The sequence below is a fragment of the Centropristis striata genome, chromosome 3 (assembly GCF_030273125.1).
Source record: "Centropristis striata isolate RG_2023a ecotype Rhode Island chromosome 3, C.striata_1.0, whole genome shotgun sequence".
NCBI classification, from domain to species: Eukaryota; Metazoa; Chordata; class Actinopteri; order Perciformes; family Serranidae; genus Centropristis; species Centropristis striata.
This window is the reverse complement of record NC_081519.1, coordinates 6,390,779-6,411,244: the sequence shown is the minus strand read 5'-3', so window position 1 is coordinate 6,411,244 and position 20,466 is coordinate 6,390,779. Positions and strand designations below refer to the sequence as shown.

Sequence of the window (20,466 nt, the reverse complement as noted above, 5' to 3'; positions counted from 1 at the left end):
TCTCCAATGGGAAACACTCACATGAGATGCAGACAGTTAATCTACTTAACCCCATTGTATTTGGGCACTGATTATGGAAAGAGATCCAGAATCCAGTTTGATATTACTAGACTTTACTTGGAAATACTAATGCTGATAGTAAGTTAGGTGAACTGGTCGTTTAAGTAGCCTGGAGGGAGTTACTTAAGCCACATATTTCATATTTGGTTGTAAACATCTTATAAACATTGCCAACTATCAATAAATGCTGATTTTTATTAGTAATAGTACTTCATCCATAAAATAAGATATAGTGTGTGTGTGTGTGTGTGAGAGAGAGAGAGAGAGAGAGAGAGAGAGAGAGAGAGAGACAGAGAGAGAGAGAGAGAGAGAGAGAGAGAGATAGAGAGAGAGAGAGAGAGAGAGAGAGAGACTGCACTGCACTGTGGCACAAAGACATGAGTGTGTTATTAGTTTAGGTCACCAGAGGTCAGCATTGTACGGTCTGCAGACTGTTGCTCTGAACGACAGGAGAGCTCGGGCGCTGGCGTGTAAATAGTAGGATAGACTGCAGACCATGATGGTTTATGCTCACAGATCATGTTTCTTTTATTTTAGATTGTAATTGTTGTACTCGGTTGGTGCTGGATCGGGTTAGGGACCAGGTTTCTGAGATGAGCTCCTCGGTGGTTTGGGATGCGCAGTGCGCTTCGCTGCCGCTGCTGACTGGGACTGCTGCTGCTGCTGCTGCTGCAGTGTAAACAAGACGGTCCGAGCCTGCAGCGCTGCTGTCTGTGGGCGCACAGAAAAACGACACAGTGCCAAACGGCAGTTGACTTTTCATCTTAAAACGAGCACAGTGCCATCATGAGCCCTCGGTGGGTTTTCAGTACGCAACGACGTCATTTCTGCAGCGGAGAAACTGGCTTTCTTATTTAATTAAACTGGACATCTGTCAGTCAGCGCATCCGCTACTTCTAAGAAACCAGCAAGCGGTAATCTCGCCGGTCGGCTAATCAGATGGACTTTGCAGCGGGGGAAGTATTAACTTCTTGGATCTCAGGAAAATGAGTGACAACCAGGAAACATCAGACGCTGAGGACACGACTCCGTCCGGGAGCGCGACCTTGCCGCTCCGGCCGCCTTGCGAGCGCCTTTCTGGCCACAAAAGCAGCGTGTGCTCCCGCTCCTACTTCGTGGTAGTGATGGTGTTTTTTCACGTGTACATCATTAATGTCATAGCGCTGCTATTTTACGTTCACTACAACAGCGGGCAGGAAGACGCCAATCAGAGCCGTGATGCTCCGAGCGGTGACCACCAGTCCCGCGAGTCGCGACGTCCGCCATCAAAGCCTGAGTTTCTGCGTGATGTTTCCCTCACAAGGATCGAGGGGATAAGGGTGAGTAATGTGATGATGCATCACTCCCACTCTTTCATTTACTCCCTCTGTGTTTACCTCTCACACACATCGAGCACCACCACAACACTTCTCTGATTTATCTCTCAGGTGGGACACGTCCAGAAGGTGTCACTGGTGCCGAACAAAGTGCATGAAATGCGGACTCTAAGTCTTAAACCTCTCCTGTTTGGTAAGAGCAGAAACACCCATGTGTCAAAACAAATTTGCAGCACGAGCCTCTAGTGGCCGAAGAGGCTTCTTCTTCTTCTGGTGAAGATGATGCAAGCAAACATGCATTCACCACACACACTCGTCATCCCTATTTTCATTTTTCATCATCACCACCCCCAAACACATAACCTAGTTTACACATATGTGCATGTTCAGGTCAGGAAATAGGTCAATATGTCCTGAGGCTACTACTCTAATTAAGGGCTCATAGCTGACTAACTAAAGAGCAGAAATACAACTAACAATGCAAAAACATGCAGGAGGTAAACATTAGATGTGCTGGAGTATAACCATTTTGCAGAGGAAAAATGTAAAGTGTAGGCTATTATTTTTCCGTCTGCTCTCTGCATCATTGTTTTGAATTGGTATCAAGCATATATTAACTATAAGTTTATATGGTTAAATGTTGATATTAATGGTTACTGTAGACATGGGGTCTGCAAAACTGATTGCATAATCGTCTACATTTGAGCCTTAACTAACTATTATTTTGACTGTCTATATTTCTCAGTTAAGACAGCAATCCTTATGTGCCTCATTTTAGGTATACTGTAAATAGATGTGTATTTTTGATAGAGGAGAATAATATTGTGTTGTTTAGTCTCATAAGATCACTAAAATAGTCATAACATGAAGAAATTCACCTTCAGAAATTACTTCATTCATCTGAAGCAATGCAATTCAGAGTATTTCAGGCAAACGTTAAGAAAAAAAAAGACTAATTTCTATCATCAAATACTACAAAATAGCGAAAATATATATTAAAATGTCCAAGAACCCAAAGGTTTTCAGTTTCATGAGGAAAACGTAGCAGATGCTTAATGTGGAGAAGCTGGAAAAGTTTTGCTTTCTTGCTTTATGAAGGAAATGATGAATCAAATATCAAATTATCGCTGCTGATTAATCTTGTTTTGATTTACTAATTGACTGACCAAATACTTCAGCTTCATTCTTTTTCCTTATCTTTAGCATGTTTGTTATTTGTGATATTAGGGTGCATAAATAAAATTGACTTGATCAGAAGATGTGAAGTACGCAGCAGAGGAAATGCTGCATTCCTGTCGATCCGAGAGATTGTACTCTTGTGTCTCTGCAGAGATCCCTGGGTTTTTGTCGGAGGATGAGTGCCGTGTTGTGATGCAGCTTGCACAGCTAAAGGGTCTAATGGAGAGTCAGCTAATGGTGCAAGAAGGCCAAGAAGAGCTAGCCAAAGAGCTCAACCTCAGCCCAGAGGAGATCTTCAACCTTCTTGATATCAACCAGGACGCACAGTTGCAGCTCCATGAGGTGTATGTCAGTTTGTAGATTATGACCATGTGCTGTTGTGTAGGACATGGAGTAGTTTTTTGGGTTCAGAGTTGATTAACTCATCCTGTCTTTACTGCAGATACTGACTCACTCTCGAGTAAGAGACGGCATCTGGCTCACACCGGAGAATCTGCGAGAAATCTACACTGGGCTCAAAGCTGACAAGGACGGTGATGGTAAGAAATCAACTTTGCACAAGAAATGTATGTATTTATTTATTTATTCATATCTACAAATCTACTTTGCAAGAGCGTTCTTGCCAAGACAGTCAGACTTTTCATTCTGCCACTTAAAAACTGTTTACCATGCCATGTTGATATAATTTTTTTTAGCACAACCTCCAATACAAATATTAGTTTTTCACTTTGACTTACTGGATCCAAATTATTAACCCAAAAGAAACAAAAAAAACAACAACATAAAATCTTACTTTGAAAATGATGGGGTTTTTTTTAACTTTCAAAACAATCATGTTTAATAAAGAGTAAATGTTCAAATTTTAAATATAACATGGAAAATAAGGATAACACCTAGTTATATATTTTATACTAAATATATTTGACCATATCTCTAGTTTTACTTTGCCTGTCATAATCAAACAAAAACTGGCCTGGAGTTTCATGCCAGTACTTTAGAGGGATGTTGACGTCAAGGCTAGGTCCTGCTTCATTTTTACGTCAAGACGTCATGAAAAAGTGTGCTGTGCTTTCATGGACTCCAGAGGGACTTTAGAGGGCTACTCAAAGTTTCAGACATACAACACATGACAGTTACAGAGCACACATTTTTGGAGTTTTGGAGAGGAAATTTCAAATTTTAATTTCAATTCAGATCTGAATGTAATAACCAAAATCTTCAATTATTTTGTGGCAAAAAACACATGACATCAAAATCTGACAATGAGGGAGTCCAATTAGAAGATATGGAGGCCTGAGAGGAAATCATTTTTGGGAAATGAATCATTTTGGAGGTGGCATTTCAATTATTACCACTAAACTGTTTTATTTCTATTCATACGTTTTTCTTACGATACGGTTTGTTTCCATCCGCATATGACATATTTAATACAGCCAGAGTAAATAACCCCTATTTTTCCCTGTTAATTGATGAAAGTTTTCCACCTTTCATTTCCCTGGAATTTTGCAACCTTGAGTGTGAGTAATGCAGGAAATTCAGACTTACGCAAGGCATCAGAATAATATGTGCATACTCATATTTTGGACAGGTTTGTTGAGTCTAGAAGAGTTCAAGCTTCTGAGCAATGATGCCTTCCAGCGCTTCCTGCTGCAACGAGGAGTGAAGAGGAGTCAGCTGGTGAGGAACAGCAGACACACCTGGCTGTATCAGGGCAAAGGAGCACACCAGGTCCTGCAAGACATCAAGGAGAGGTAAACGCGTCAAACTATGTTTTGTGATTGCTGCGGTGCTTTAATAACTGTAATAAAAGGTTTTATAATTGTTCTTTACCTTTATCTGATAGAGTGACTCGCCTCACTCGGCTCCCGCCTGCGTTAGTGGATCTTAGTGAGCCGCTGCAGGTTGTTCGCTATGAGGAGGGAGGACACTACCACGCCCACCACGACAGCGGCCCCGTGTATCCTGAAACAGCCTGTACACACACACGCCTCGCGGCCAACACCTCCACCCCTTTTGAGACGTCTTGCAGGTGAGTTTACCGACATGTACAGTGTTGATTCTCTTCAAAAATATCTGTGATTGTTCAGATCTGAATTCATCTGTGCAGTGTGACTACTAAACTCCATTGTGACAGCTGGCATGTTAGTTTGTGTGACTGTCAAGTTGGAAAATGTGTGTGCTTGCATATTGTGTGTATGTGTGTGTGTTTGCACCATACATGTGTGTGTCAATTTAAATCTGTGTTGCACACCTAGGTACATCACAGTTCTCTTCTACCTGAACTCTGTTGAGGGGGGCGGGGAGACCGCATTCCCTGTGGCAGACAACAGGACCTATGATGAAGTGGTGCGTAATTGTGTGTGGGTCTGGATATGTGCAGGCGAGCCCTGCAAAGTACTGTGTACATACTGTGCATGTCTTTCATATCTGTGTTAACTCACTAATGTTTGTCAGTGAGTGCATGACCCTGACGTTTAGTAAACTGTATCACTGAGTGTGAGTGTGTCTTTCAGTGTCTCATACAGAATGACGTCGACCTTTTGGACACCAGAAGGAACTGTGACAAGAGCAACTTGAAGGTGAAACCGACCAAAGGGACAGCTGTCTTCTGGTACAACTATCTGTCTGATGGCAGAGGTAGGATCCCCATTTAAAAAAAATGCAGCACACCTTTTTAACCCTCTATGGTACGGTGTTGCCCTCAGGCAACATACCCATTTTTGGCCTGTCAAATTTCTACAATGTATGTTTTTGAGCGATGCAATACTTTAAAAAAGAGGGAAGAGTATAAGGAACCAATAGCAATGCTTTAATTTGCCACATGACCTCCAGGCGGCCATATTGAAACCCTATTTTGCAGACTTTTCCAAAGGAAACAGCTTTTCAATTTTGCGACACAAAAAAACACTCAAAATGTCATTTCCAGGCCCTTTTCCATCTGAAAAAAAAATATTTCGACTAATAGGTGAGTAAACATTCATTTTCGATAGTTTCATGCAATTTATTTTCTAATTAAATAATGGAAACTTGTTAAATGCAACTGAATTTAGACTGTTCAAGACATTCATGTCAATGGGTCGTTGGTTCAATGGTACAATGTTGCCTAAAGGCTACATACAGACAAGAAACCGGTTAAAAAAGTTCCTTTTATTATGTTTTCAATTTTTTTGTATTGTATCCTGTTAAAGCTACTGAATCTTTTACCCATGTTTATTAAATAACTAATGTTCAAATTATGTATAAATTATGTTAAAAAAATACAACACTGTCAATTTTGCCTACGAGCAACAAACCCCAAAAACTTCCAAAATATATATATAAAATTTCTTCAAATGATGTTGATTTTGTCTATTTTGAGACAAAAAAACCCATTCCAAACATTGTTTTTCCTTACTGGTATCATAATGCGTACCATAGAGGGTTAACATGTTGCAATAAAGATGCACATCAGCAACTAATGATTTAATTTTCAGTGGATGTAAAAGCATACAACCCTGATTACCAAAAAGTTGGGATGCTGTGTAAATAAAAACAGAATGCATCAGATTCAGAATTCAGAGTGTATGTATAGAAAAAACAAATGTTAAATCAGTTTGAACATTGAAAATAGTCTTTGTACAGTCTTCAATTGACTATACAGTATGATGATGAAATAATGATTCTCAAATTTTCACAGTGTGTTTTACAGTATTTATATAATCACTGTATTTACGTACAGTGCATGGCACAAAGCCGGTAAAAAATAGGCAAATTTCCCCTTTAAGTGAGAACTTTGATCTGATGATGCCACGAAATTAAAAGTCTAGGTGTCCCCAACATTTTATTACCATCCATCCTGTTGTTGCAGAGAAATTTCAATCTGGATCAAAGTCTGACAGTGGCATTATGTAGCTAAAAAATGTAGCAAATATAATAGCAGTATAGTAGTTGTATAGTTTATTTCAAATCAACATGGCAGTTAACACATCATTTTCATGCTGTGACATATAGTACAAGTCAACGTATAAAATGCAGTCAAAAGGCTGAGATTCAAGCCCATGTTGGTGTTGTAAAGATTAAAGTTAATCTAGAAAAACAGCAACATACTATACAAATGTATCAAATACACTATATAAACGGTATAAAAGTGCATTAACTCTTTGATGCACAACATATAAACACCATCTAATGCACAACATGGGTCAAAAATGACCTGCATTCATTTCCCATGTTATTTCATGCTGGCTGTGTGTTTGAAAATCTTTTTTTTATTACAACAGATAATTATATCATTTTTTCCTTTCATACTTTATGAAGAAAATAGTTTTTGTATTATGACATCAAGTTTACACACATGAGTCAAAAATGACCTTGTGCATTAGAAGTGTAGTGATACAAAAAGTGATACACTAAATTAACAATTTGGGTATATGTGTAACTATGTTTGCCTTATTTTTAAGGTTTCACTTTAAAAGAGTTGTTAGAACCACCAGATTACATTGGAAAATCACATATTTTAACATTTGAGACTTATTAGAGCCACCAAATAATAATTTCCATTGGAAAAACATCAATTTAACAAAATAGGATAGTTAATATTTGTGTCTTCTTTGTCAGGTTTTAAATTGGTGATTGGTGAATTAATGACAACATATAAACACCTTCTAATACACAACATGGGTCAAAAATGACCTTGTGCATGAGAAGCATAGTGATAAAAAAAAGGGGTTTTATTCAAGAAGTAAGAAATTTAAAAAAAAATTGGATGTATGATGATCAAAAACAAGTTATTTGAGTAAAACCTGCAATACTGAATGATGATTATTAATTTATTGCAAAGATATAGAATATAAAAAAACATAGTCGGGTCACTTTGGACCCATGTTGTGCATCAAAGGGTTAAAGTTGATTTCTGTCTGATTGAAACTAGGAATGCATGTTAGCATGTTAGCTGGTATAATAAAAATGCAGTCAAAGTAATTAATCTTGACCAACCAGTTTTGTGTTTGGTATCCATAACATCAGTGGGAACCCTAACAAATATTTTTTTTTCTCTCTTTAAAGGGTGGGTAGGAGAGCAGGATGAATACGCTCTGCATGGAGGCTGTGTGGTCACCCGTGGAACTAAGTGGGTCGCAAATAAATGGATCAACATTGATCCTGATTACCAGCGGCAAGCTCGATACCAACAGCTGGTTTCACAGCATCCAGAGGACGAGGATGATGAAGGTCTGACTCTGAACCCGGACATTCAGAGTTCTGATATCCATCAAGACTTGTAGCTTGTAAACCAAATTCATCTAAAAAAAAAATAAAAAAAACTACCTAGCCTTCTTCAGTCCTGTGCACAACTTGCAACATCCTCTGTGGCCGGTATGTAGAGACAAGATTTATTCAGGGAATGAGGTCGCAGTGGGTTTATGCAACTGTAAAGAGATGCTTTTGTTAACTCTTGCTTGGATATTGTTATCCTGTTATTTTGTAATATCCTATAGTTTCCCATTTTTGGAATGTTGCACTTGAAGCTCATTAAACGAGTTGAGACATGAAATAATTCCCTTTGCATGCATTAGCTTCACAGATTTTGCTGTTGCTATGAGCAGAAATTGCACTTGAAAATTGAAATGGCTTCTGTCAACATTTCAATGTTTGTTATTGCTGCCATGACCAAAAAAGGCTCACACACTTGTCAGTGTGATGCATGATGTCGTGTATTTGTTGCTTGAATTCCTCATTATTTTCTACCGGATTTTTCTTGAAATATATTGTTTGGATGGTTTATTTTATTAACTTATTTTTTTTCCTCTAAAAATGCACTCTGTCACTCTCCTACAATGAATAAAGTTAAATAAAGCTTCATCTGTCTTCAGTCTTCCTACTTTAAAGATATTATTTGTAAGTATAAATATTACCTAATACTTATTCAGCATCTGTTAATTTACAAATAAAATTTGATAAAAGCTTCAGATATTCCCTCCTGTAGATGTTGAGACAGTTTTCCCCTCTTCAGCGCTGAATGTTCTGTTTGAAGTCTTTAAAATTTTGTATCACTATATGTGTCCTGAAATGAAACAGAATGTAATTTAGTTTAAATCAACTGATATACACTACCGGTCAAAAGTTTTAGAACACCCCAATTTTTTCAGAAATTCAAGCAGTTCAAGTCAAATGAACAGCTTGAAAGGGTACAAAGGTAAGTGGTGAACTGCCAGAGGTAAATAAAAAAAGGTAAGCTTAACCAAAACTGAAAGATAATGTACATTTCAGAATTATACAAGTAGGCCTTTTTCAGGGAACAAGAAATGGGTTAACAACTTAACTCTATGGAGTCTTGGGCTATTTTGTCAATTTTTTAAATTCTTTTCATGTCTTTGTAAGTCATTTTGTGTCTTTTTGTGTCTTTTTTTTTTGTCATTTTGTGTCTTTAGGTGTCTTTTTTGTCATTTTGTGTTTTTTTTTGGTCATTTTGTGTCTTTTTTTAAGTCCTTTAGTCCAACATAAAATGTGATTTTGAATCTTTTTTTTACTTTCAAAACACTATCATGCTCAATAAAGAATTTTAAATGTTGCAAATGTGCATTAATTTCAGAGTACACTTAGACATTAAACTGCATCATTTTCAATTAAATTCTGGAAAAGTTAGTGTGTTCTAAAACTTTTGACCAGTAGTGTATATTTTAGTTTAATACCAAAGCATCAACAATCGACAGGATCAGGAACACTGGATCAGCTGCAAAATACTCACTGCTGACGGCACGTATCTGGGGAAGGATGTGGCTCCACGGTGGTTCAGACAGTAGAGCACAGCGTCGTGAACAGAAACGAAAAGATGTCTCTTTGTAATCGAATCACAGAAGAAATCACCCCGCTCTAATTGTTCCACCACCGAGGCTGAAGAGAAAATAGTTTACAGAAAAATTACCACCACGATGAAGCCTCGTCATGTCAAGAATGTGAGAAGGTGTTCACTGACTTTGACAACCAGCGAGGTAGATGTCCACATCAATCTCACTGAAGTCCAGGAAAATCTGTCAATCATGTAAATACAACACATTTACTCATATCAAAAGTTAACACCGCACCAACATTTAAAATCATCACAGCGATAGAGTAAAGTTATCCTTTATGTCTGACTAGGAGTTGATAAGCTCATTTTTCAGTGATCTGGGGATGCACTAGCAATGACTTTCATCTAAAAAATTAAAATTAAAAAATAATAATATAAATAATGGAAGTATAAAGACAGGGAAATAAATATGAAATACGTTAATGTTAAAAATGTTTTTTATTCATTGAACTATATTGACTCTTATGTATTTAGATCTACATATATTTATTGCCTTATTCATTTATTTTTAGGATTTTATTTCACAGCAAATATTTATAAAACATACAGTCATGGAAAAAATTATTAAACCACCCTTGTTTTCTTCAATTTCTTGTTCATTTTAATGCACAACTAAAGGTACATTTGTTTGGACAAATATAATGATAACAGCAAAAACAGCTCATAAGAGTTTAATTTAAGAGCTGATATCTATTTACCACGGGTTTCTTGATAATGATTTTGGTTACTATCAAGAAAACCATGGAAAATGGCTAATAGCTAAAATGAACAAGAAATTGAAGAAAAAGGGTGGTCTAATATTTTTTTTCCCATAACTGTATATATATATTTTTTTTTTTTTAAATAAAATTGTATTTAATATTGGCTGAAAGACATGACATTGATCAACCCTTGCCAAGGCTAAATTTAATCCAAATCAGTTTGTTTGTGTTGAAGAATTTGTCGTCCTACTCTTTCCCTTTCTAAAATTAATATATGTAAATCTATATATTTCTAAAATGTATGGTTCATAAAACTCCCACAGCAAGCAGTTTGTGTTGCTCATGCCAACAAATTTCACTTAATTATTTATTTGTGGGAATTGACACATGAATGACTAGAAAGTAAAAGGGGCTGCTCTAAGCTTCCAAAACGAAGGAAAATGTTGTGACATTTAAGGAATCTTCAGTTACATCTTATACCACTCTTTTCCCTTTAAGCACTTACATTTTTCATAGTTTTGATCGCCACTGTGTCGATGAAGTTGGCCGTGGAGAGGTCAATAATGATGGAGTGAATGTCCCAGGTCCACTTGCCCAGTGACCCAAGAGAGACCCGCTCCAGATCATGGCTCAGAGTGTCCTCGCTGCTGGAGCCCAGAGTGATGGTGTCCCCGTCCTCACACATGTACCCTAAACTGGCGCAGTCTGGTTCTCCTCCTTTCAGGTACTCCCATCTGCAGGGGCCTTCTGGTGTTTGAGGAGTGGTCGGCATGACGAACACTGTGCCATTCTCCCTCTCAGTCCAGTCCTGCTCCTCCTTGTCTGTAACACTCCCGTCCACACATGTGACCTTCCAGCGGCCGGCCTCTTCCTCCACAGAGAACACCGACACTCCAGACAGCTGCTGAGCTGCTTTCTGTGCCCGTCCCTGCAGAGAGGTGAGTGACAGAAATGATTCAGTTAAGTCCTAGAGTGTGCTTACTTTTAGTAGCTTGGCCACTGGTCCCAGTCACTTGCTGTAGATCTGTCCACTGTGTAACCTGGTCTCACAGGAATCCGTGAAATAGCCACGGATTTCGCTTAACTCAAAATCCGTGAAATAGCCACGGAATCGCTGAAATTTCCGTGAAACTGACACGGATTTCGCTACAATGCAAGTTAATGACAGTCATATCCCGTGGCTATTCCAACATACAAAGTGATTATGTACATTCACTGAGTGAATATTTAGAAAATAAAACATATATTTCTCGCTAGAAATGTGATCAAAATCCATTTTTATGCAGAAACTAAGTCAAAATATTGATTTTTCACTAAAAATTAGTCATGTTTTTTGTTCTGACCGCTGGGACCTTGAAAGTCACGTGACTTGGAACAAACCAATAGCTACGGGATATGACTGTCATTAACTTGCATTGTAGCGAAATCCGTGTCAGTTTCATGGAAATTTCAGCGATTCCGTGGCTATTCCACGTGAGACCAGGTTGCCACTGTGACAACATGCACTCTTCAGCCATCTACTTGGTATAACTTATGGGATTTTGGTGCCAATTTCCTCCACTGTAGTCCTTAAAATTAGTGTCCATGAACAATCCGTGTTTCTGCAGATATGTTATACATTTCCAGCATATTACCTCTCTCTTGGCTTGTCTTTTTGCCCGTCTCTCAGCCCTTCTCTCTTTACGCCTCTGTTTGGCCTCCTGCCTCCTTTTGTAGATAATCATTTTACTGATGTCAAGCCCACTCTGAAAACAGATAACGAAGAAAAAAAACCATAATCTGCATCTGCAAAAATGTAACAAAAGGAAAAAACAAGAAATGGTTGCTTCGGTAAAGGAGAAATGGTTAATTCTTAGACTTTAACTGAGAGATTAGAGCTTAAATAAGAAGTCAATTGGATACTTAATACGTAATTGATTACTCTATTGACAGGAAATAAATTGGCAAGTATTGTGACAATATATGCATGAAAACTGACTGAAATGATTAAACATCTCTCTGGTTCCAAACTCTCATACGTGGGAAATATGAGCTTATAGTTTACCATGTTCTGGCAGTTCTAGAAGAATATTCATCAGTTTACTCATTGAATTAATTAATCGTAGTTGTACCCCTAGAATAGATACAGTAGTATAATTAGGAAAGAGAACAAACCTTTTCTTTCAGAGCCTCAAGGTAGAGATCTGCATTGGCGAAATATACTGTAGCAGAGGAGCGAAATATAGTAACACTTGGAATCTCTCTCGCCTGCCGAACAGCAAAAAATGTATTCATTTCTTTTGCAGTGGGGGGAGAAAAGCTTAAATGTATGGTTTACCATTTTTCAGTTTCACCTCTCTGTGGGTCTCTATGTCCACGTACAGCTCTGTACCAGGAATATTTCCGAGAACTGAGTATGTTGGCCTTTAAAACACAAAAATATTATCTGTGCAAAATGTTTTTATACGTGATTTGGCCAAATCTGGCAGCCTCATTACTACTGTTGTACGACTCAGACATTGAAGTGAAAAATATACTATGATGGGGTGCAGAGGAGTCTTACATCTGAGTTCTGAAGATAACAGTCAGCAGAGCAAAGATGATCGATGCAGCAAGACCGAGATCCAGATTGAGCAGCAGTGTTGACACCCAAGTGGCCAACCAGACCACCTGGGAGATACAAGACATTAGTCATTCTTTGGTGGGTTGATGAAATGTTTTCTGGAAAAACAAATCGTTGCTTCTAAGAGTATTTTAAAATAAGTCATTATTTTGCCTCTCACCAGATCAATCTTGCTGCTTCTCCACAGTGTTACAATGTCAGAGTGCTGCTTGAACATGCCCTTCAGATTTACAAAGACAATCGCTGCAAGGACAGCCTAAAACAAGCACAACCAAGTGTCAACGTGATCCATCAGATGTGTACACAGAAGTGTGGATGAGGCAAATAAGAATCTGCAAATCTAATTAAGTTAAGTTAAGATAAGTGGGAGAGCAACAGAACCTTGGGAAGTTCCTGGAACAGCGGTCCAAGTTTCAGTATCGTCACCAAAACAATAACAGCCGAGGCGGCTCCGGCCATCTGCAAGAGCAAAACAAAGGTTGTTGTCAATGAGCATGATAGGATTATTATTGTTGTTAAGCAGAGATTGATTAAATCCATCTTTAGAGAATAGTTACCTGATATTAGAATGTGTCTCCACATGTACCTTAAAATATCACTTATGATCAGATCTCACTTCCCTGCTCTGGATGCAAACATAAACAAATAGATGTACACAGTTTCATTTTGCAAAGACCAAATTCGTTGATATTAACTAGCAAGCTGATGCAGCAGTCATTTTATACAGAGGCTATTTGTCAATCCGGGTAAAACTATAAGGTTATTGTCTAACTTAACCCCTAAAAACTATTACGTTTTGTGTCCAATATTGAAGTGATTCTGTATATTATTTAGGGGCTACACGGTGGTGTAGTGGTTAGCACTCTCGCCTCACAGCCTCTCAGCGTGGGTTCTCACCGGCTACTCCAGCTTCCTTGTCTTTTTGGAGAGAAAATACTTTGTTTGTTATGTGATTTAAGCTAAAGTGAAGAATGAGTCAAATTCATGTTTTAATGCTTATAATGCCAACAACTGAAAGAGTGTAGTTGCTGTTCAAGTGGGTATAAGATGATATAAATGTTGTTGCCATAATCTAAAACCAGCACAAAAAGCACACATATTATAAACACAAACACACACAGCAGAGCCAAATTTCACAACACATAATCATTAAAAATCTAGTAAATCATAGGCTACCTACATGTTAACCTAATGATTAGCCATGTATATCTCATTTTTGCTGTGAACTGCAGCTTTAACTTGTCTTTTTGGAGAGAAAACACTTTGTTTGTTATGTATTTCAGATGAAAGTGAAGACTGGGTCAAATTCATGATTTATGCTCAAATTATGAAGATTTAAGGGCAACTAATTTCAGTAAAATGTCTCTAATTTCTGTTAGGTTCTTGGAAAACCTGAGCTGTGCTTTAGAAATGAAACCTTTTGTGTGGCTGATTTCATATTTACAGCATGGAACAGGTGTTTGTTTGCAATGTAATGTAAAAAAGTTATGTTTATGTTGGAAAATGTCTCACTACTTCACATTAACCCAATTTTTGGCTGCTAACCCTATAGTACAGTGTCAGTTGTTCTGTCCACCAATATTTCCCCACCCTTTACCCTATGTAGGAGGCTGTACTAGTACCATCAGTTTTGAATCTCCATGTGGTTAATATATACATAATGTGGTTATATTTTATTCAACATAATTTCCTGTTTTACCCTACCTCAATCTTCCTTAAATAGGTCATATGCATTGCATATTTATAGTACAACTACTACATGTTGCATGTTCACAGTACTTGTGAGGTCATGCTGACGTAATGTTGTTACTTCTGTTGCTGCTCACTCACTTGTGTTTTTCCTCCGGTGGTCTCTTGAATGAGACTTCGAGACATGGAGGAACAGACAGAGAAACACTGGAAAAAGCCTCCCGCTGCATTACTGAGACCCAGCGCCACCAGCTCCTGCAGCAGGGTGAAGACAGAGACACAGGAATGAGCAAGGAAATACAGAGATGAAGGTGGGTAATGATAATAGTGTCTGTAGGATTAAACAGGATTAAAGCTGTAGTTCACCTGGTTACTGTCCACCTTGTATCCATGTTTCAGTGCAAATGTTTTGCCAAGCGAGATAGATATGGCATATCCAACCATGGCCAATGCAAAAGCATCACCGATAACTTCTCCAAAAATACTCACATCTGGTACAGTGGGAGAACTTAGACTGGTGCACAGGAAGAGGAGAAGAAGATGAGTTAGTATTATAAATGTTGGGAATATGACTCAACTAATAATACAGCAGTATGTTGTGACCCCATTTTGGTTGAGCGTACATCAAATTCTAGAGACTGTGTTTTCAACAAAAATAACTTTTTGTTTCAATTTGTTATATTTAGTGGATCTAGAGGAACTGGAGTGGAGGAATAAAGATAAATATTTACTTAGAATATTATTGGTGGCCTGTAAGAAATCAATAACAAAGAAATGGCTGAAGAGGGAGGCACCTAGTGCAGATGAATGGATTGATATTGTGTACAGTATCTTTGTAATGGAAATAATTACTTTCAATTTAAGAACACAAAAAGAGGTATTTATTGAAAATTGGCAAAAATGGATTACATATGTCTCTACCATAAAACCGGATTTCAGGTAATCTCAGATTGGACGATCAGAATACTTTCTTTGTACCTTTCCCCTTTTTATTTTATTTTATTTATTCATTTATTTTTGGGTGTTTTCCAATCCCCTTTTGTACACTTTTACTTTTTTCTTTGATATTTTCTGTATTTGTCTATAGGTCTTCATGTTGATTGTTTGTTTGTTCATTTCAAAAACCAATAAAAAGTAAATTACAAAAAAATAATAATACAGCAGTATAACTTAAACCCAAGTACTTACCCACTGGGAATTTCCCCAACAACTGAAATAGTGTAGTTGCTGTTCAAGTGGGTATAAGATGATAAAAACGTTGCTGCCATTATCTAAAGCCAGATCAGAAAGCACACAGATTACAAACACAAATACACACAGCACAGCCAGATTTCACAACTCGTAATCATTAAAAATCTAGTAAATCATATACTAGATGTAAACCTAATTATTAGCCATGAATATCTCATTTTTGCTGTGAACTGCACAAACGCAGAAGCCTGGGCAGCTACTGCTGATTCAGCTGCTTGGCTCCACTGTGTCTGTGCTTTTCCAGTGCTGCAACATCAGCAGCAGCACAGAGCGCACAGAGGTGATGACATAAAGAGAGGCCCGAGTGTGTCCTCTTATCAACTGACTGTGATGAGCTCCACTGGGATCGGCACTGGCAGCTTTGGACTGAGGAAAGAGTTGAGCTCCTTAGCCGCAATTAGAAACACCATGGACACAACGCTGACCACCAGTGTGGGAAGATGAGTGTGGTTCAGCAAAGAGCAAACATCCTTCAGAGTCTGAAAATAGAGAAAGAAAAAAGCAGTAGGTGGTTATTGATCACTACTCTACACAATAAAACCCACACGCTGAGCAGCACACAGCTAATGTTTTATCATTTTAAGTTATGGTCAAAACGTAAAATGACATTCCCACCTTATTAGTTTATTCTCATATCATAATAGCCATGATAAAAAAAATGTTAATAACTGACATAAGATAAAATATTGTAAATAATCTATGAATCTATGTATTATATATTTTGAGTGCAAGTCAATTCCCAACAAAAAGTTAAAGATGAATTTGAATGATAGCTTTTGTTTTATAATTTTTCTAAACTGACAATTGATTGTGATAGTATCGTTATCTGGATTTTTTTTTTTTAAACTTCCTTCTTTTGACTCTTTTGTTCATCTGACAATAGCAGGTAATTCCAGTTGTTAAATGACAGGAATTATGTTGTAGGCTTCTTAAAATAATGCCCGTTTCAAAAATTATTTTCAATATCACTCATTCAACCCAGTGTTTCTTACAGCACTTTAAAACAAACTGCAAAAATTACAACTATTATTTTGTACAAGAGATGACTTTTAACAGACTTCTTGCTTAAATAAAGGTCAAATGAAAATGCTGAGTAATGCTTTTGTAAGTGTTATAGTTGATCATCATAAATGGCAAGCTGTGCTGTAATAAATAATGCAACCAGATCAGTGCTGCTCTATCAACAATCAACACTTGACAGTACTCACATAGACCAGGGAAAAGGGACCACTAAAGCGCATTGGTGAAACTCCAAAGATGTACTTGAGTTGTGCCACCACAGCATGAGCTGAGGCAGCTGTTGTGTAAGCCCGCACCAGAGGTTCAGACAAGTACGTCCCCACAAATCCAAACTTTACCAAACCAAGTGCCACCTGTGCAAACAATTATTTACAACCAGATCAGTTTTGACAGCTGTGACAACAACATAAGAAGTATTTTATGGAGGAATGTTGTGTTCAGACCTGAATAAGTCCTCCTAGGACAGTCGTAGCAGCCGCCACCTGCACCCTGTATGAGTCCCGGGCAGTTATGTCCACAGTGGCATTTGTCTCATTTCTTATGAGGAAATCTGTGTCTGGAGCAAGTCTCTCTGTCACACTACCCACCATGATGCTGAGCACAGTGAATGTACCTGAGGCAAGGCAAGTTTATTTGTATAGCACAATTCAACACAAGGTAATTCAAAGTGCTTTACATACACATTAAAAACAGCAAGACACAATTGAAAACAGTAAAAAAGGTCAATTAAAACAGGGAAATAGAAATAAAAATATAAATAGGATAAAATAAGATACAGCAGGATAAAAAAAAGATAAAATAATAAAAAGCACAAGTCAAACATTGCGTAGTTAAAAAGTAAGGGCAGTAGAGTAGAGCAGGTAAGTGTTAAAGTTAAGAGTACGCTGCAGTAAACAATAGTGTTTTTAGTCCTGATTTAAAGGAGCTGACCGTTTGGGCAGACCTCAGATCTACAGGTAGTTTGTTCCACAGGTGAGGAGCAGAATAACAGAAAGCTGCCTCACTTGTTCTTGGGACAGGCAACAAGCCAGTTCCAGATGACCTAAGGGGTCTGGATGCTTCGTAGTGAGGGAGCAGATCAAGCATGTAATTTGGTCCCAGACCATTCAGTGCTTTGTAGACCAGCAGCAAGATTTTAAAATCTATCCTCTGACTCACAGGAAGCCAGTGTAGTGATTTAAGGACCGGTGTAATATGGTCCAGTTTCCTGTTGTTTGTGAGCAGAGTAAAAGATAGCAACATGTGTTATAAGAGAGGTTATAATGGCCACAAAACAACAGCTCTTCTTACCAATAGAGATATGACGTGATGTTCCAAAAAAGAAGTAGATCAATGCTGGATAGAGTGAAGTGTAGAGCCCAAATACAGGAGGAACCGAAGCCAACAATGCATAAGCCAAACCTGTGAAAAAACACACATTTTGTTACACCTGTCTCAGTTTATCTTTGAGGAAGCTTTGCTATGTTTACTGTAGTATTACAAGCACATCAAACAATCTCCAGATAGGCAGTAATACAACATTATTTGTCCAAAATATTGCTTTAGTATGACAGTTTTTGTCATCTACCCTGAAGTCATGAAATTCAGTTGTGGGGTCAAATCTGACCCTGAAGTATTGTTGATATTTACTCGACCATGATGGACTGTTGTGATACCTTGTGGCAGGTGCATTATTCCCACACTGATGCCAGAGATAAGGTCTGGCATGCCGTAGTCCCAGACTGAGTATTTGGGCAGCCAGTACAGAACAGGCAAACTGCTCATGACACTTCGTTTCAGTTGGGGTAGCGTACATCTGGAAGAGATTAAACAGAAAAAGAAGGTAACACTTTACAATAACCAACTAAATAATGTTTATAGATGGTTTATAGACCAGTTATTAACCATTCACAAAGTGCTATACATATTTAATCATTTAATCTTTTTCAACCAATTTCTTAAAGGTATATGAATTATTTTAAAATCATTAACATACTTAATATGGTGTTAAAATGTTAAAATGAGTGCAACTAAAACTATTCATGAACTATTAATTATAATTTAATTTTTGGTAATGGTGGAGTAACTATAAACTTACATTAATAAACCATCTATTTGTCATTTAGAAATGATGTAGTTAGTTAAACATTCATAAATTATGTCTTTACCATTCTAAATTGTCTATATACGGTTTATAAATGATGATTAAACATTAATAAACTCTGTAATCTGTTTACCATTTATAAATTATGGTTATTGTAAAGTGTTACCAAAAAGACAAAAGTGAAAACGTTTTTACTGGCTGATATCTTTAAGCATCCATTTACTGAAAATGGGTCTCTGACAATGAAAAGATCAGACCAGACTGCTACATCTACAACACAGTGTGCATCACAAGTTACAAGATCAAGCCTTAAAGTCAGTCTTTACCTTAAGGAGTCTTTCAGCCGTTCAGTTAGAGAAGGGCGAGTGTCAGAGAATGTTTTTCTCTGTGTTATCTCTTCCAGTCTCTGCTCATCCAGCACTTCCCTCTCTACTCTGTATTTTCCAATTCTGTGTGTAGGGCCCATTGAGCTTAAACTTTTTTTTTATATGCAGGAAAGCTGATTGATTCCAAATACTGTGTACTACAAACTATTCTCCAAGTTGTGACAAGAACAGGTGTATCTGCATATGTGCATCCTATTTATTGCCTAATGGTCAACTACAGTCAAGGTGTTGTGGGCAGAGCCTCTTCATGACAACAAAGGCTGACGATGAAAGATTAACTTTGTGAAATTTAAAGGATGTTTGACATCAGTTTCCTCCGTTTATTTTTCCACTGACTTGCAATAGTGAAGCTAATGGACCATGAAATGTCACAGTGCAATTTACAACAGGCAAGCAGGTTTTTATGAGGGCCACTTCTGAACAAAATGCCTTGACCACTTACCATACAAGGTCCTTCTTTTTAGAATTGTTTTTTTTGCAGTGGATCTTTAGCAGGACAACAATAAATGCCACATAGAAGTGATGGACATCATCTCAAAGCTGTGAACCTGAAGATTAATCCGAGATGCAGCTCAGCACTGTGTGTCAAATTGTTCTGGTCAAAATGATCTAATAAAAATGACTTAATTAATTAAATAATTATTTTAACCTATTAAGGTGAATAAGAGTTCATTACATTAATATGTTGCTATCTGAAGTCCATTTCCATGTTCAACTATGTTCCATAAGTTGTTGCAGCAATTTCAGGGTTGATACAATTTGTTACACACATTTGGTGCTGAATTATGCAATTTCATTCATATCAAGAATGGATAAAAATGGTCAAAAAGCTTCCACAATATTACATCAACATACCAAGATCTTTGGAACAACATACAAGAATCCATGCTATGATTTGGGTTCAAAAACTTCGGTCATCTTGAAAATGTCTGTATTTTTTAGTGATTGGTTGACGAGCACATCTGTTCTTCAAACTGCTTACTGTCAATATACCTAGGAAAGCTCTATGTCTGTTGTAACGTTTCATGAGGCTGTGATTATCCTAGAGGTCACAGCAGCTCATTGTAAACAGTGAGGTTGAGACACAAGAAATGCCCTCACTGCAATGAACTGGCTACTACTGATGATTAACATCATCCCACATGAAGAAAATTGGGCTCATTGAATCCACAAGTGTCTCAGCTTTCTGGTGATACCTAGTTTATGTCATTCAAAGCCTGTTTAGGGACCCCAGTATGCACAAATATTCAAATGCAGTAGGCGGAAATAGCAAATTTGTTCTACATGTGAAGAACTATTTGTTTTTTGCCTTAAATTGCATGTTATAAGCATAATCATGTATGTATGTAAAGA

General features: G+C 37.6%; 2 protein-coding genes across 2 annotated transcripts; one reads left to right on the top strand and one right to left on the bottom strand.

Annotated features, from left to right (window-relative positions):
- The first annotated feature begins 494 nt into the window (after window positions 1-494).
- On the top strand, window positions 495-8,032 carry p4htmb (prolyl 4-hydroxylase, transmembrane b). The gene is made up of 9 exons (XM_059329634.1): window positions 495-1,379; window positions 1,488-1,569; window positions 2,707-2,897; window positions 2,998-3,094; window positions 4,144-4,306; window positions 4,399-4,584; window positions 4,811-4,901; window positions 5,069-5,192; window positions 7,599-8,032. The coding sequence occupies exons 1-9, from the start codon at window positions 1,047-1,049 to the stop codon at window positions 7,814-7,816; spliced, it is 1,485 nt and encodes a 494-aa protein (XP_059185617.1). The 5' UTR covers window positions 495-1,046; the 3' UTR covers window positions 7,817-8,032.
- Window positions 7,838-19,386, bottom strand: slc26a6l (solute carrier family 26 member 6, like). Its single transcript, XM_059329633.1, has 19 exons — window positions 19,054-19,386; window positions 18,300-18,439; window positions 17,935-18,045; window positions 17,088-17,257; window positions 16,833-16,997; window positions 15,951-16,103; window positions 15,562-15,644; window positions 14,740-14,887; window positions 14,515-14,628; window positions 13,066-13,143; window positions 12,845-12,940; window positions 12,625-12,731; window positions 12,416-12,485; window positions 12,237-12,329; window positions 11,717-11,827; window positions 10,588-11,010; window positions 9,508-9,562; window positions 9,280-9,425; window positions 7,838-8,595 (listed from the first exon to the last, which is right to left on the bottom strand). The coding sequence occupies exons 1-19, from the start codon at window positions 19,191-19,193 to the stop codon at window positions 8,569-8,571; spliced, it is 2,430 nt and encodes an 809-aa protein (XP_059185616.1). The 5' UTR covers window positions 19,194-19,386; the 3' UTR covers window positions 7,838-8,568.
- Between the last annotated feature and the right edge of the window lie 1,080 nt (window positions 19,387-20,466).

Bases quoted from the DNA above. Each gene is read 5' to 3' on its own strand.
- slc26a6l (XM_059329633.1), bottom strand. From the start codon at position 19,193: ATGGGCCCTACACACAGAATTGGAAAATACAGAGTAGAGAGGGAAGTG. The intron at 12,732-12,844 runs GTGAGAGGCAAA...TGTATCTCCCAG, and splicing joins GAAGCAGCAAGATTGATCTG to GTGGTCTGGTTGGCCACTTG. The intron at 9,563-10,587 runs GTAAGTGCTTAA...CATGATTGACAG, and splicing joins CGATCAAAACTATGAAAAAT to ATTTTCCTGGACTTCAGTGA.
- p4htmb (XM_059329634.1), top strand. From the start codon at position 1,047: ATGAGTGACAACCAGGAAACATCAGACGCTGAGGACACGACTCCGTCC. The intron at 2,898-2,997 runs GTGTATGTCAGT...TCTTTACTGCAG, and splicing joins CACAGTTGCAGCTCCATGAG to ATACTGACTCACTCTCGAGT. The intron at 4,902-5,068 runs GTGCGTAATTGT...TGTGTCTTTCAG, and splicing joins ACAGGACCTATGATGAAGTG to TGTCTCATACAGAATGACGT.